At 41.0% G+C, this 17,328-nt stretch overlaps 2 protein-coding genes across 2 annotated transcripts in view; both read right to left on the bottom strand.

Moving 5' to 3' along the window:
- Positions 1-250: 250 nt before the first annotated feature.
- Positions 251-1,878, bottom strand: dynlt5 (dynein light chain Tctex-type family member 5). The gene is made up of 5 exons (XM_069685502.1): positions 1,828-1,878; positions 1,326-1,475; positions 1,014-1,105; positions 639-763; positions 251-558 (listed from the first exon to the last, which is right to left on the bottom strand). Exons 2-5 carry the CDS (start codon positions 1,430-1,432, stop codon positions 355-357), a joined length of 528 nt encoding a protein of 175 aa, XP_069541603.1. The 5' UTR covers positions 1,433-1,475; positions 1,828-1,878; the 3' UTR covers positions 251-354.
- Positions 1,879-3,075: 1,197 nt separating this feature from the next.
- Positions 3,076-17,328, bottom strand: part of LOC138611671 (SH3-containing GRB2-like protein 3-interacting protein 1) — a 30,081-nt gene continuing 15,828 nt past the window's right edge. Inside the window, exons 7-23 of the mRNA XM_069684853.1 lie at positions 16,426-16,437; positions 15,886-15,897; positions 15,453-15,477; positions 14,025-14,088; positions 13,813-13,883; positions 13,626-13,700; positions 13,467-13,535; positions 12,615-13,379; positions 10,348-10,469; positions 10,093-10,243; positions 9,476-9,587; positions 8,123-8,278; positions 7,861-7,993; positions 7,570-7,772; positions 6,738-6,802; positions 6,486-6,650; positions 3,076-6,341 (exon numbers count right to left, since the gene is read on the bottom strand). Of these exons, the coding sequence (XP_069540954.1) occupies positions 6,319-6,341; positions 6,486-6,650; positions 6,738-6,802; positions 7,570-7,772; positions 7,861-7,993; positions 8,123-8,278; positions 9,476-9,587; positions 10,093-10,243; positions 10,348-10,469; positions 12,615-13,379; positions 13,467-13,535; positions 13,626-13,700; positions 13,813-13,883; positions 14,025-14,088; positions 15,453-15,477; positions 15,886-15,897; positions 16,426-16,437 (2,223 nt within the window). The 3' untranslated portion in view covers positions 3,076-6,318. The remainder of the gene's footprint in view (positions 6,342-6,485; positions 6,651-6,737; positions 6,803-7,569; positions 7,773-7,860; positions 7,994-8,122; positions 8,279-9,475; positions 9,588-10,092; positions 10,244-10,347; positions 10,470-12,614; positions 13,380-13,466; positions 13,536-13,625; positions 13,701-13,812; positions 13,884-14,024; positions 14,089-15,452; positions 15,478-15,885; positions 15,898-16,425; positions 16,438-17,328) is intronic.

Here is a 17,328-nt window from a genome sequence, read left to right as displayed (position 1 = left end):
TGAGCCAGCGATGGGTCGTTATCGACGGGACAAAAACCAGGCTCTAATATCCATGTGCTGTCAACTAGGCTGTCGAAAAAGTGACCTCTCCATGCTCTGCTAGAGGGAAACATCAACAGGCGGTCATTGTCAACCTTTTATAGTCATTGATTAGTTTAAAATATAACTTTTAAACATTGTAACATTGTATTTTTCCATTCTAGCTAAAATAAAACATCATGACATTTGCATACAAATTTGTTTTATCATTTTTTTAAACAAGAGTTAAAGAATTCTTACACAGCAGTTGTCCTTAAGTAACTGTGATCAACATTTGTACTGTGTTCTTATCAGTCTGTTCAGTGTCCACATGGTTCACTCAAAGTAAACAGCGTAGACAGTTGCCACACCAAACAGAGAGCTGTTCTTGAACGAGTAAGATGCGAATGTGTCATTAGATGAATCCCACAGGCAGCGGCTGCTGATCTGCATGCTCTGCCCGCTGAGCTGGCCGATGTGGACCAGGACGACGGTCTTATATCTGGGAATCATCAGGTCCTTGACCCGGGCTCTTATCACCTGGGAGAGGGCAATAAGGTGAAATTAAACTCCTAGATATTCATGGTGTTGCATGGAAGGGTTTTTCAGTTTTTATTTACCTCACATATTGTTTTTGTCATTTTTTGAGACCACTCTGCTTCATATTTCTCCTCTTGGAGGTAACTGGTGAGCACATCCTTCAGTATGTCTGTGATGGCAGGGACAGGGAAGCGTTTGTAAGGTCCTGTGGAATAGAAAAGGAGAACTCAATACCATCGCACATAACTTTAACTTCTTACGCAACTTTGTAGGTCAAAAATATTGCCATATAAACCTGAACATATAAAATAATAATTAAATCAGTGCCTTTGTGTAAGGTTGTAGTTAGTTGTAGTGTTAAATAAATCAAACCAAACTACATTAAATGAAAGTATAACTGTAGCTGATGATTCTGTGGTGCAGCATGTAGTTTACAGAGGTGATTGTTATCTCACCCATCTGGTAGGTGTTCTCCATTGTTACGGCCATCCGAGCGTTGTCGTCATGGTGTCCTAGTTCATCTATGCACGACACCGTACTGATAGAGCTAAAGGCCAGGAAAAGAAGGGTAGAAGGGCCATAGTTTGTACACATAATGGATGACTGACTCCATATAAGAAACAATTTAAAAGAAGATAAGATACCCACTGTGCTAGCTTTCATAATATCAGCTATATCCTATACATGTTAAGTATGATTTATGCTAAAGATGACTTAAAATTATGCATTAAAAGGAGGATATTGGCTTGTATGATCTGAATACTCACTCCTTAGTCCTTGTATCTTTGCCTCTGACGCCATGGCTTCCCTCTGAGGGCACCTTGCCTGTCCTCTTCTCCCTTCTTTGGGGTTTGTCCTTAAATACATCAGACATGACAGCTTCTCCTGCCCGTGGCTTCACTTCAGAAGACGATAGCCTAAATATATTGACGTTAGCTCAATTAATTTACAGATAAACATGTAGCCGAGAGAAACATATTACACAGCAACAATATATTAAGAATAATGACAGCTCGTTTGGATGCGTTGGAAATTAAAATATAAGCTTTAGCGTATGCTAAAACTATTCCAACTTCGCCAACTTACGCTAGCTTTTCTGGGTAGGTTAACACTAAAAGTTAGCCGTTATAAAGGCTCGTTTTAAAAACGTTAACGATCTAAAAATAGTATTCCTATTTACTTAGAATAACAGTATAAAGTTATAGAGATTAGGTTGTGCCAAATGGGTCAAACAGAAACATTACTGAGGGAAAGGTAAGACGTTTATACCGATTTCAGGACCTCTTGAAGCGAGCAGAACAAAGTTGTTAGCACCGTGAGAGCTTGGTGTTGTCACGGCAACCAGCGGTTGGAGGAGTTTCTGCCATCGCCATGACACAACAACCAGAAAGTAAAGGGTTAAAGAAAATGGTAATGTTTATTATCGTACATCAAACCTATGGATATGCAACTGAGTAAACTATGGGCCTGTCAGGAATTAAGTATTCATTGGTACCCCCGTTTATTAACTTTTTAAAATGTTCGTGCAGTTCATCCTTGGAAAAACAAACCTTAACCCAAGGTCCACTTTCTAGGATCTGTTGCCATCAATTGTGAGCCCTATTATTTATCACTGTTGTTCATGATCCAATCTGCTGATGAAGACTGAAAAGCCTAATAAGTGGACCCAAGTTCAGATCATTAAGGGCAGCTGAGAAGCTTTCGATCAAACCACATCATCTTCATCAGCATGTATTTTTCCCAGTTATCATGGACTTGTAGATTTAGGTTACACATTTCCCGTATTTCCGAGACCCTCAGAGACACCTCATCATCCAGGAATAAACTTAAGAACTTAAGATAAACAGACTAAGACATCCTTGTGGTAAGATGGTTTTCACAACTTGCTTGTACTTTCTCCCCCCTCTTCTTCAGTGGCCCACTTGGTAAAAGGTTTGATAAATTTAGGACTGAATCATAATGAAAAATAAAAAGTAAAAACAAGTTATTTTTCATTATACAACAGTTAGTTCCAACAATGTACTCTGACTGGACAAGAGGCATGGGTGCTGATAGAGAACAACATCACTAGGACTCCGCCTCAGCCAGCTGTTAATTAACATTACAGAAGACTATGTATGTCTACATTAATCAAGCTGGTACCTCTGAATCACACAACCGACTCTTATTTCACTGATTTGCTTGATGAATTAAAACAAACAGATAAATGTACATCATATAAAGTAGCTGCTCTGTGGTTAAAAAGAGTGCAAGAGAATGTTTGGGTTGCTTGGAAACAAAAGTCCAGTTTCAGTTAAGTTGTGTAACTAGTTGAGCTGGCGGAGCAAAAAATAATCTGTTGTTGATTGTTACTTTTTACTACTATTTGCCGCTTGTATAACTGTTGTATAAAAGCAATATCACAGTCGAGGTTGTGATGTCGTACTGAATATCATCACTCCCTCTAATGTGATATTGCTTAAATATGCGACTACTAGTAAATGATTGAACAAACAAGAGGGAGATAAATGTCTCATATTTCCTCTTCTTTATTACCAAGTAAAACAGATATTACATTATATTGATTTTTTCATATATTTACTTTCAAAATCTTTGGATGGGAAATTTACATGAAATGTTTGCATATTCTGTGTCTAATGCAGTGAAAGGAATACAGCCAAAATGTTGTAGAAAAAATAAACTTACAGAAAAATAAACTTACATCAACCCTCCGATATTGGAGGACATAGTGTTTGCTAAAAATAAGGCAAAGAAAAAGATAAGCATTATAGACAGAAACATTGTTGTTCTTAATTAAAAAACAAACATGTTTTTATTTCTTTTTCTAAGAAATAAATGAAATATTACACCCAGGCCAAAGCTGTGAGACAGCACATTAAAACATCTTATAAAATGTGATGTTCAAACACATATCAATGTGTGTACATGTGACATGAAGCCATGGACTGTTTTATTAATGAAATTCAAGGTGTGTTTTGAGTGCAAGTCAAACACGGGAGAATGTCAAACACCTATATCAGATGCATGGTATGGGAATATATCGATGAAAACATGCCAAATTTATTTGACAATGGGTTTCTGAAGGTGCGACAACAGCAAAACAGAGAGTGGAGGTTTAAGTGAAGGCAAAAAGTCTCCTCTCATAGCACGATTATACAATAACACACGTTTCATGACCGTATTGAAATGGATAAATTAGTATTGCATTGATAAGACTGGTGATGGACAAATGCAGATTTCATGCGGCACCGTTTGGAGTTCTTCATCAACAGTAACACTTTTTTTTCTACAAGAAACCCACATGTAAAACCATATATGAAGAGTGGTGGTGATATTACATAAACCTTAATGCATTATGAGTGCAAACATCAATAAACCAAGAGACAATCACAGACACATCCATATGCCCAGAGAAATATTTGAAACATAGCTTTTTATGTACACTTTTTACAGTTAAGTTTTTAAATATTGCTATTAGAAAATGATAAAACATTTATTCAACATGGTGGAAAAGGAAGAAAATAAAACGGGGACATGAATAGTGCTGTCTTCTTGATAGACATTTCTTTTCCTTACTCTGTGATGTCCCCATGAATACTCGTCAACACCTCCATAAAAGACCATAATCAAAGGAATTGGCCAAGTTTTTAAGCAGCATCAAAGGCAACTCCCACAATCCTCCAGCCCAGGTCCCGTCTACATTTCTCCTGTAACTTAAAGCTCCTTTTCACCTCTGTATGGCACTCACATCTGGCTTTGTATACGTCTCACATCTTAAGGCCCTTTTAAATATAATTCTGTAATATTAACAGAACAAATTAACTGTTCCAGTGAAAGTAGCAGCTTCTGTTAGTCACACAAGTATCACAGTCTTTAAATGTGACTGTTCACACATCGCCACATACACCACTCAAGCCCTGTGATGTGGGAACATTGATGTAGCCTATATCAGCATTGCACAAGCCCATAGTGGTAATGTTATGATTTTGTTCTTTAGCAGGTGATATAAAGTTTTAACTCTGTTCTAATGACCCGTTATCAGCAAAATGCAAAAAAGGCTGCAAGTGTAAAAGTTAAGGATTACATATGTACTTCAATCCTGATTGTGTGATGGAACATTATGAGCAATAAAAAAATCATATTAATTATATTTTGTAGAAAAAAAAATGAAAGCAAATTCTTTTCTGTCTTCAATAAATGTGTAAGCATGTTTGCTATTATCCACATAAGCGCATGATATACAGTTGTGGTTGAGTGCCTGGTTTAATGTACCATTTTGAAATTTGTTTAAAAGTTAGTCTGTTCTTAATTAGCTGCTGAAATGTCAGTAGATTGGTAGCTCGCTAGCTAACTACCACCTGCCAGAAATGCAGTAGCTATCTTAGCTAGTTGACTAATTTGATAATTGTCAGCTGAACACACAGATGTTTAAAAAAAATGTTATAAAAAATGTACTTAAAGCTGTAACTAATGTTCTTTATAGCAACCTTAAGGTAGTAGAAACAATCTGTGAACACAACAAAGACATTAACATGGATTGGCACATCCAGCGGATACATAATAACATTAGTATTAATTTGGAGACATTTTTAATGTCTAATATTTACTTTAATTTTAGCCCTGTTTTTAGTCTATACTAACTGCTTAGTCTTCAGGAAAAAAATAGAGCTTTTTAGCTGCTAAAAGTTCACAATGCTTATCAGCTAATTGCTAGCTTAGACATTTGTTTGGCGTGGGGCATGTTGAGAGCAGTTGTTGAGTTTATCTGAGCTTATTTGATTAAAACAGCTGCCTGTTGTTGCTTAGAATGCCATGATACCATTTCAGTGATAAATGACTGTGTTAATACAAAAATATTTACTATAGCCATACTTACTTTAAATAAAATAAGGCAAATTAGTAAAACTGAGTGAAAGATGCTACTTTCTCAATAGTTGCCGAGCATTCTTTGAATAATAATAACTCTATACAAAACATTATTTATGTACTTGCAAACAATGTTTTACTGTGCTCTGAGTTTAATCCGGATTGAGGCACAAATATAATCCCATAAAGAGCACCTTCAGATTAAGAGTGCTGATGTTATTCCCGTGCTGCGGGTCATTTTGATCTGTGAACGGACCGCTCACAAAGCTGATAGAATGGGCTGTGACATTTTAAAGGCTTGCTACACAAAATCATAAACTCTACAAACACAGCGATAAAGATCGGTCACTCATGGCGGGAAAAAAATCTGATTTGAGGTGGCAGTGTAAATCAGATATTACCATGTGACCTTAAACCTATTGGAATAAAACTATAAAGACTATGCTACTTTTTTTTACGTTTTCCATTCTTTTCCACCGTGTTTAAGATTGTTTTAATATTATATAATCTATTCACATTATCTTTTACAGTGCATTTGCAATGACAACAAGTCAGACAAAATAAACTGCAATGAATAAGGCTGGATCACTGAATTAATCCACAAATATGTCAACGAGAACAAAGAGTTTCCTTATATTTTTCTCCATGTAAGCCCATTAAGTGTTCCAAGTGCACTAAATTAATGATTTGTATTTACTTGCATAAACTCAGCAGCAGTAACTCTACTGAATATGATGTCAACTGTGTGTGTCCGTGTATGTTCTGTTAAATCTCAACCCTTACCTCTAATGATTCCTAAATATAAAGTTTCATATGCACTAAACATGGGATGGATCCATAGTCTTCACAGTCAGACGCCATTGATTCTTTTGGTTCCGCTCACAAACAGGTCCACTAATTATCCGCCAAATATTTCCCTGTGAATCAAAACACGATGTACGTTAGAGAGCGGAGGGGTACAGACTTGACTTGTGTATAAGAGTACTTAAATCACTAAAGAGTAATTTATTTAAAAATATAACCACCATTACGCCAGACACTTTTCTGATACTTCAACTGACCTGCAGCAAATCTCTTCTTGATCAGCGATAGCCGGTAGCCCGTCCCGACCAGCTGGATGTCGCACCCTGACAGAGTGCTCCCCTCACTGGTGAACTGGACAGACAGCTGTGACGGTTTACAGGAACCTTCTGACATCTGGAACCGGCCCAGAAGAGCCCCGACTCCTGGAGGACGCAGGCACAGTAGGATAGTTTTATTAAAAGCTGCCCATCATGAGACTGATTGTCTGTTTGACAAAAATGAACACTTACCTCCGTTTTCTGATCTATGAGAGAGGCTGGGGATTTTCCACTGTATCGTCTGCTGCTCTTGATTCCTTAACGAGACAATAATCCCACATTACAGAGGACTGCTTGATATTCATTACAGGAATAGTTACCTATCAATGGTGAGTGTATTACCTACACTAGAAGGCAGTCAGCACGGCCTAGTTTGGAGAAGCCAGCAGGAATAACGACACAGATGCTAAGCTATGTGCCACTATAGACAGGTACTGGATGATTTTAACGGCTTCCAGTTTAACTATATGCTATATTTAAGAATAATTTCACCACTTCACCTGCAAATCAGCAGATTATCTAATCAATCAGTCTTTGAATCAATCAATTTTACTTTATAAAGCCAAATCATAACAAAAGTTATTTCAGGACTTTACATAAAGAGCAGGTCTGGACTGTACTCATACTAAGAGTTATCTCAGTCTATCATGTGGAGTGTTGATATCTAAAAAGCTGGTCCACAGAGTGACACAGTGTTTAGCATGTGTAGGAAAGGAAAGGGCTGCCTAACAACAAGGTGAGGTATGCTTTGATCCAATACCTGTCCAGTGGTACATAACCTCGCGTCTGTGTCAGTAAACAAACCAGCTTCACCAATAGGGGCTGTGATGACCATGATGTACTCGTGGAAATACGCTCACTGTTAATGACGACTTTTTACAAGACTACTTCAAAAAATCAGAACAATGACTTTAAGCCTGAGGATGTAATCTAGCCATTAAATCCATGTCCCCACTAATACTGAAAAACGTACCCTAGGCCTGTCTATGCGTCCCCCTACAGTTGATCCTGAATGCATCCTTACCAGGTGGCGGGGGGGATCATGGCCTGGACTGTGGCCATGCCTCCGTCCACAGGAACCAGGAAGTTGATGTCATGTAGTGGCACAGGGGCGGCCATGGCCTCCATGTTGTATTTGTAGTCTATTCTAAGGTCCGTGCTGTTGGCATCGCTTCGCCAACTCAACGCCAGGTTCAGAGGAGTGGACTGGATCCCGTCCGCTGACACCTGAGACGCACACACACAAAAGACAGAGAGATTTAAGGACACTTTAGTTAGACACAAACTGACACACAGGAAAACAGATGTTTGATACCTGATATTTGATCATGTCCACGTTGTAGTACGTCGCCTGAGGCTTCTGTTCAGCCACTTTCTTCAGATGGCTCATCAAGTTTGGCATATTCACCCAGAACTCCTTTGTGTCGACACCGTCTGCTGTGGAATCACTGAGGGAAGAGCGGGTCAAATTTAATTCAAATACACCCCACAAGCACCAGAACTAAAGAATAAAGACATGTATTTATTTTAAAAACCAGCACTTTCATTGTGTTTGTTTCCGGTGATGTTTTTCCTACCAGCACAGCAGCTGTGGGTTGGGGAGGACCTGCTCCAGTCGGCTGAAGTTGCTGATGCTGAAGGTGAGGATGGGTTGAGTCGGGTGGCTGGCAAAATGTCTGGTTATACCCGCGGGGAACGACAGCACCATCTCCCCTGAGATCTTCACAACACATCTGCGACAGAAAAGGGACAAAAACGTACATTTTTAACAATTTTGGACCCTTTATGCTAACCGCAACAAATGTAGCCGTCTTATGTGATTCTGGCTTTTGTTTTGATGACCAGGTAAAAAGGTTGTTCAGTCATGAGTCATTCAAACTGATAGTTATTGCAAAGATCAAATCCTTCTAATCAGGATTCAGGATTTACACAGGGTTGTCCGAGCCTTTATGTTACATTTGCCACCAAAGTCCGGAACAACCTCACTGCTTAAATTTAGTTTCATGTATTTCTTTTTTAGTTTTTTAGCTAAATCTATGGTTGCTTTTAAATCTCTCCTTTTCAAAAAGCTTCAGTAGCTGGGTTTACACGCACACTTTTTAGTCATTCATACTGAAATAATTCTGGTTAAGGATTTCGGGTCAACTGTCACATGGGGTGTGATCCATTATGATGTGGTGTTTACATGCAGCAACGCATTTACACACACGCGCACGTTATGCATTCGGTTCGGTGTGTGTGTAACTACAGGGCTGCACTTAAAAGCTTTTAAAATAGTGGCAAAAGAACGCAGCTGGCTGGGAACGTTCCCATAACATTGGCTAACATTTGCTACACGTTCTAATTACGCAAATGAAAGACGCTGCTCGCAACGGCAGGGGCACAGCACGAGGGAGGATGTTCAGATATTAATCAATCGTGGATGAAGATCTTAAAATAAGAAAAATGATAGTGTATGTGAGGGAAACGCATACCGAAAGGCTCAACCTTCTGACTTGTCTTCTGTCTAGCCGTCCAGTAATATTAAGGTCTCTTAATGTTTGAATAGAAAACATGCTCTTCAAGGTTTTCCAGTTTCACTTGGAGGCCGCCATCGTGTGAAACGCACATCACCACACATTTCTGTCACGATGGAGGCATGCGCAGAAGAACACTGTCAGGACGTGATCGGGTCAAAGTGATCGGTTTATGAAAAGGTTTAAACCACCCCTCTGACACTTTTTGAACAGATCAGTTTGGGCCTTTTTATTGTGATTGAGGTATTTATATGGAGCGTTTTTATTCAGTTTGGGCTTTTAAACCGATTATCAGAATATTAGGTTCTGTGTCAACCCAGCTAGTGTCATTAAATCAATCAAACTGTCATGAAGTTATTCACAAGATTAAAATTAGAGTACTCAAAGAGGCTAAAGAGGAGTATGTGGGCGTACTTGCTGGGGTCTGCGCCTTTGAAGTAGGCGTTGATGGTTTCTGTGAAGGCAGCGGCCACAGGCAGAGTGTCCTGAGGTCCCATGGTGAGCGGACTGGGACCTCTGGAGCATCCTGGAAACACACACACACACACACACACACACACACAAACAGCTTTTAACTTACTACTTTACACTTACTATGTCTACTATCTGTGTGCTTAAATGTTCAGCTATGGGTTTTTCGCAGAGGAGGGGAGCGTTAACAGACAACAAACAAAAGCAAACTCTGGGTGGAGGACAGGAAGTGGGATGGGATGGGTAGCTTTTTCTGGTTAAGCAAACATGAGTGTGGACAGGACTGCAGGTGAAAGGAGGGCAGGTGCTTCGGTCCATGCACTGGTGGCGTTACTACTGTGGCGTTCTGGCTCGACTCACCTTCAAAAGCTAAATAAAACCTGCCGTGGTCGAACCAAACCAGAGGCAGAGAGGCCTCTGAGCGAGCAGAGACATGAGGAGGAGAGAATCATGGAGAGGGACAAGACTGTGAGGAAGGACACGATGAGGAGCGACACACAACGTGGACACACACTGACATATGAGGCTGAAGGAAGAGAAGAAGAGATGATGTAGTTTACCTGCGGTGGACATGTTGAGCTCCTTCCCTAAGGTAGGAGTGGACGCTGCACTGTGCATGGTGATGGAGGAGATGGAGGAGGAGCTCTCCGCCCGGGCCAGGGGGGCGAAAGGTGGGGGGCTGCCTGAAACTGGAGGACTGTAGGGCCGAGACTGGACACAGTACACGACAACACACAGTTTGATTAGTTAAACCACTCTTAATTAAGCATGAGACTAAAAATGATTAAAGGAAGGTTGAGACTCTTCACTTTTACCAGGTCTGTGATTGGTTTCCCCGGCGGCAGCTTTGGTCGTGAGGAGGGTCGAGGAGGAGGAGGAGGAGGGACCGGACTGCCTCGAGACTGAGGGGTGGCAGGACGAGCTGGAGACGACGGGCCTGTGGGCACAGAACCAGTGTGTGTGGTTAGAAGGGCTTTCTGATCACAGTGAGAGGGGTCTAAATTCAACATGAGCTCCACCATTTCTAGTCATGCCACTTTCACTTTCACTTCAATTTGTAATAAAACTATTGATCTGTTCTTGCAGTTCTTGCAGGAACAGGTAAGAAATATGTAATCTTACAGGATTATTATAGTTGAAGAAAACTACAGAAGCTGTTACATTATAATCATACCACTAGGTGTCAGTATGAATCCCAGTCACTTCAAATGAGCACGTTTTGTTTTGTTTTTGTTTATCTTTATTATTACAGACAATTAAACCATTACACGTGTCTCTAGTAAGAACTAATAAAGGTTGGGCAAGTTTTTATTTCTGGATTAAAGGTGGTTTAAACTACATTATGTATACTGACTTTTTTGGGGAAGCATTGATGTAGTTCAAGTCTTTCTACAAATGCCGCATAACTGATCTCTATTTACAGGGACAGGGGTAGGCAGGGACGTGGATTTCCGGGACAGCAAGTCCGTTTGTAGTACGCTTGTAGTCTGAGTAATGTTGACCAATCACGTATCAGCATGCTGCGGCGTATACAGGAAAAGCAGAAGGAAGGTAATGCGCCATAATGCCATCCCGGCTCCCACCAGCGTGATCTGACGATGATTTAGCTTCTTACTAATCTCTATAAACAGACATCTGCATGCTCACAGCTAACAATCTGTTCTAGATCTAAAATTCAACTTGAGATAAATTCCTTGACGCTGTGTTACGAAAGCCGTTTAGATTTCCCAACTTCCTTGAATGCATCAGAAATGATCGAGCCGACCTCCGTTCAACAAACGAGCATTTAAAAAGTAGTGTTCTTCTCCTCTTGAGGACAGACCTGACAAAGCTTCATTTTGACTTTTTACTAATCTGCATCATGATGTTGAAATTTCTGCAAAGGTAAGACCTGTTAATTACAGTAAATCACAAGAAAAACTGGTTCTTTTTCTGTAACAATGCAGCACGCGGAAAAGGAAGTCGCTAACCGTGCCCCGGCATATTCATCGTTGTTCCCAGAAGGCTGTTTCATCCTCAGAGTACAGCTGATGGGCTCCGAGATTGGGCTCTAACTAAACAAGTACTAGTGACTTAGTCTCGTCTTAAATTTAAGATAAATATATTGTATGTAGTTTTTCATTTTATGGCTCAACACTGACACTGACAAGTGTTGCCAGAGAGGCAATTGGCAACTTTGGAAAGTTACATTAACCAACACTTTAAAAGATCAGTTACAGATTTTGCTGACTGTTACGGCTGTATGTGTTCCCTTTACCCTTCTGTTGTGCCTTCCCAGCTCTTCCCAGGTGATTGCTCAATGAGGTGCACCTGGTCTTTAAACCTTAAGAACACCAGCAGTGAAATCAGAGGAGAGAGCTTCTGCAGTGGGGACTGCTGTGGTTCAGCCTCCCAGCAGGGACTTTGTGTTGGGTTTTTTATTTTGTTCAAAGTCTCCTTGGTTGATCTTTCTTTTACGATTTAGGTCTTTGTATCAATTAATGATAGATCCCCTAGTTTTGACTTTTATAAGGTGTTTTATGTGATTTTGTTGGGTCAGTTGTGGACAGTTGTTTACCTCAAAGGGCCACCTTAGGGTGTGGAGTAACACTGTTGATGTCATGTAAAGTCTAATTATGTATGTATTATGTAGTCTAGTTAAGTATTTAAACTATTATTTTTTCCATTCTTACAAGTTCCAACATAAGTGGATCTCACTAATCATTATTTCTGGTGACACTTTGAACAAAATATTGTTAGAATATTTAGTAGGCTGTGAAAGTACCGTCACTCACTCACTCAGTCAGTTACTCAGTCACATACAGACCCGTGTGTAGGGCTGACCCCGACGGTCAGCCAAAAAATATAGTTCGACATATAATTTAAATGGTTTTATAACCACAATAACATAGTGCATGGTTGTATTAGTTCAGTGTGATATAGGAAACATCATCTAAGACAAATCTGACTTTTTAGTTCAACCAGGTGTAAAATTCCAATCCTTACATTTTTAGAAATACTATCAGGACACAGAAAAGGTGTCGTACTATAACTGAATGCAGCGTGATTACCCTGTGTAAACGACAGGTCTCAGAGTACTCACTGCTGCCTGAGCCGGGCCCCGGGGAAGACATGATGGACCTGTAGGTGGTCGGAGGAAGAGGAGGCGGCGTCCCTCTGAAGCTCGGCGTCAGCTCTCGGGGTGAACCCACAAAGTCCGGGATATCGTCTCTCAGGTACGCTCCCTCTGGAGTCCTCTTACCCCCCACACCCCCCAGGACCAGGGGGGACGTGACTCCTACCCGAGGAGACCGCCGCTCCGCTGGGAGAGGAGGAACAGGGCTGAGGGGGGCGGGAGACGAAGAGTACTCTGCAAACTGCAGCACCTCCTCATCAAGAGCGTCCTCGTCCAGGCAAAGAGGAGGCGAATCAGAGGGGGAGAAGTCAGGAGGAAGGGGAGGGGCAGGTTCGTCCGGAGGAGGAGGTCCGAGCACGATGGAGGGGGGCGAGTCTGGCGGCGAGAAAGGAGGAGGAGACCCGGGGGAAAACGGCGGAGGCGAAGGCGGGGGCTCGTTTGGAGGCGGTCCAGGGGACAGGCAGGGGGTAGAAGGGGTGGAGGAGGGCGTGTCGGGGGCAGGGGAGTCCGGTGGAGGAGGGGGAGGGAGTTCGTCAGGCGGTGGAGGTCTGTCTTCAGTGAATGTGACCCACCTAGGAGACACAATTTCTGATTCACTGGTGCGGGGGCTGTCCGAGGGGCCGAACACGTCGTCCAGGTCGGGGGCAGGAGAGCCGCGGTAGGAGGCGGGGGACAGGACGTTCAGGTAGATGGGGGCGGAGCTACGAGCTGCTCTTCCATTGGGTAGATCAGCTGCAGAGAATATACGGTACAATTTAATTCAAAGCTCTCATGAGATGTTTGATCGATACCTAAAGATCATTTTAAAGATAACCTCACCTGTAAAGTCCGAAGGATAGCCGTAATGACTTCTTGATGGAATGTTTTTCGGAGGAAGAGGAGGAGGAGCTGCAACGAGGAGGACAGTGACAGCCAGTTCAGCACGACAACATTTCAAATACACGCATCCTAAAGTGAGGTGAGTTCACGTCAGCTCACCTCCTGTTGGGAAACTTCTGCTCAGCGGTGACTCTGAGCGTGTTCTTGAGTCTACCCATATATCTGTAGGGACCACTGTGATTGGATGACAACACAGAAATGATACATGTCACATCTTATAACTGCACCTGCTACATGGTATGCTTAAGTTTTAATTGATGTTATGTTCTACTGATAAAGGACAGACCGTCATATCTGGCATATTTGGTCTCTGAAGGCAGCCCGAAAAAGGCAGGAACGTTCTGCGACAGCCGCTCACTGCAACAGGAGACATATGATCATTCAAAAGTTTTGCTTTCTACTTTTCAAATTCCTGCTCCAATGTTATTCTTGGCACATCTGTAAAAGTACTAATAAACAACAGTATTATTAGAGAGCATTATTTAAAGAATAACAGACCTTGGCGTCTCAGGTGCAGGACTCGGCGTGGGGGTTGAGCGTCTGGGTCTGGCAATCTCTTCACCTACAAGAAACATACAGAAAAACTCCACTGTTGCTCTGGTACACTTATATTCAGCTTCTGTAACAGCATGGATAAAGGGACGGCAGTGTTGGTGTGTCGATTGGTCCACTACTTTTGTCCAGAGTGAAATATCTTAAAAGCTTTTGGATAGATTGCCAGAAAAGTCTGACACAGGCATTCATGTTCCCCTCAGGATGAATTATAACCATTCCTGAAAGATATAAGTTCTCAGTTTCGTTCTCTTTGGCGGCACCTTGTGGCGATAAAAGGCCCAGATAACCAGAGGTCTAAAGTTGGCTCTGGTTGTAACTCTTGATTTTCCTGGCTGACGGTGATTTTCCTTTTCAGACTGTTTGCTTCATCTGAGCATCCAATTTGTTTCTTTTTCTTTGGATTGTCACTTATTTTTGAAGTTGTGTCTGTAGTCATCCATCTTTTCTTTGTTTGTTCAGCCATAGTAGATTACTGTTTACTCGCAACACTTGCAGAGACCGGAAAGCAGCCGCTTAGCTCCGCGTACCCTCTCTGACAGACCAACCACTGCTGGCTGATGGAAAACGCGTCACTAACTGGGCACCGCTTGTGATTTTTTCTGTGAAAGTCGCACCGGACACTACAGATGTAACAGTATGAAAATTTCATATCAGATTAAAGTAACCCAAATCAGTATTATCGCGGTATTGTTCAAAATGTGCTGAAAATGTTCAAAACGCACTGATACACACAGCGGAGGGAGAGATATGATTCTTCATATGTCATTGTCTTTGTTTCAGTAGTTGTGAAACAAAGTTGTATAAACAAACACACACGCTGCACCTGCACGCTTGTGCCGGGGAGACGCTGGATAGTATTTACCTTTTTAAAGCGCGGTAATCAAACACAGTTATCGTGATAATTAAAATTTAACACGGTAATATCGTCGGGAATTTTACCGTGGTTTATCGTGAAACCGGAAACTGTTTCATCCCTACCAGACACCCAGTCCATAATAATACTATATACTGCAAATACAAAGTCTTTCATCAGTGGGCCATAGGCTCACTCACCATTGTGTTACCTCATTCGGCGATAGACAGTGACTCAACAAACATTTATTTACATGAAAATCTTCCAGATTATATCTTTAAACGTTGATTTTTCTTTAAAAGCCGTCAGTAAGTCAAAATATCAGTTGGTCCAGTGCCTTGGTTTTTAAAAATACCTTTTAAAAAAAAGCTAACCCACTAAACTGCAATAGCGAACTGAGTAAACAATTGACCTGCTAGGAGCAGCAGGTTAGCATTGTGGGCAATGTTAGCATTTAGGTCAAAGCACTGCCAAAGTAGAGGACTAGAGGATATATAGAAACATAAAAGTGTACTTACAGGACAAATTTCTTTTTATCTGCCCCTGTAAAAGAAAGAATGCAAACAAAACACATTGTTTAAGATCAAGACAATATAATGTGACAGAGTACATCACACACAAATGTCAATGTTAAATGATTTCTTTGTTCTAACAAGTAAAAGCAAAGTAAAGATTCAGTGAAACTTCACACTTTTAACCTTTCCATAAATAGAATTTCTGGAATAAGTCACATAATTTGTACAAAAAGTAATCATTCAAACAAGTTTATCTGCATCTGAATTGACAGTTTATTCTAAATCACAACTGACTTAAATCGATTATCTTATTTTTCTGTGTTCTCTTTTTATTTTCTGCACTGCATCTTTGAAAACAGGTCAGACAGCAGAGATAAGAAGGCTGCGTTCAGGCTGTCGGCTCTGAAACGGCCAGCAGAGGGTGTAAGACACTCACCGGGCTGCGTCTCTGAGACCAGCAAAAAGGAAGAGAGAACAGACCTGGGTCAGAGAGTGAGTGACAAATCAGTCAAATGGACACAAACTAAAAACTGCACACACCGCACCTCTTTACTTGCACCGCAAAGCCTCAATAATGCAGCATGAGCCATAACACCCTGAGATTATGAGGACAATAGCAACATGGCCTACAGAGCAGCAGCACACTGAAGGCAGCGGGTCGGTCGGCTCCTCTGAGACCAGATCAAGAGGTTTGGAGCTGTTTGTGTGTTATGTTTGCTGTGCATTATGCTACACAGACGCTTTGCCAGACGGGTTCAAGTAAAGATGAACAGAAACAAAATAATCAGAAGGAAGAGACGACTTTTTTTTATGCCTCGAAAGGAATAAAACACTGAAGGTGAGACAGAGACTGCATGCAGGAAAAAGGAGTGAAGCCATAAAGGCAATTTATAAAGAAGGAACATTTCAAAGTGAATTCATGCCGTGCCGGATCTATTTGTGGCGATAAAGATGTGAAAATGATTGACTGGCTTACCGGACTTCTCCTCTGCAGGATGACGGCACATAAGTGAGAAAAAAGACAAACAGAGAGAAAGTGTAAGACAGAGAGAGAGATGGAGATGTTTCACCAACTGTTCTTAAGGAAAAAACATTCTTCAAACTGACTTTTCAAGGGTTTTCAAGAAATATTGGACATTCACCAGTATTTTCTGGGATATATTCTTAGTTCGGGCCTGTGTTCAGTAACTGTTTGTGCTGGCAGCGCCCGTTTTCTATACAAAACCAACGCAGTTCAGCATCCTCAGTGCAACAACGTTTTTTGCCGCTGCGTTCTCAGTTGAAAATAATTCAACTTTTGGAACTCCACTGCGCTCGTCAATGTCACTTTTCCCTTACCAACCAATCAAAATCAAAAGGGGCGGGGCTTATGATATCAACTTTGTCAACAACAATGGCGGAAACTTATCCTTTGGTTTTTTCGAGGGTGCAATTTCCTTGTCTTGTGCTGCTGCTAACACCAGGACACGATTCCTTTCCATTGTTATTATGTTTTCTTTTTTTTTTTTTTCTGTGAATAAAAGCAATTTAAAACAGACTTAATGTACTTTCGTAACCTAGCAACAGTAAGTGCCGGTAAGAAGTGCTCTGAAATTGAGGTTGTGGACGCTGCCAGCACAAAAACACGCCGTTAGTGGACACAGACCCTTAACGGCATTTATACAAATTTGACTTATACAGTGTGATCATTTATAGCTAAAATTAATCTTCAGAGCAAATGTTTTTTGGAGCATTACTTTAGTTTTACAGATTTGTATTAATATCTCAAAGTAATAAGTTAGATCTCAGTTTTGTTCTCGTTGGCGGCACACACAGCAATAAACAGTAATTAACTAAACAGACATTTATTTAAATGGAAATCTTAGAGATTATTACTTTA

The sequence above is a fragment of the Semicossyphus pulcher genome, unplaced genomic scaffold (assembly GCF_022749685.1).
Source record: "Semicossyphus pulcher isolate SPU_LCO1_2020_fin unplaced genomic scaffold, fSemPul1.0.p SCAF_7, whole genome shotgun sequence".
In the NCBI taxonomy this organism is placed as follows: domain Eukaryota; kingdom Metazoa; phylum Chordata; class Actinopteri; order Labriformes; family Labridae; genus Semicossyphus; species Semicossyphus pulcher.
This window is presented reverse-complemented; position numbering and strand designations above follow the sequence as displayed.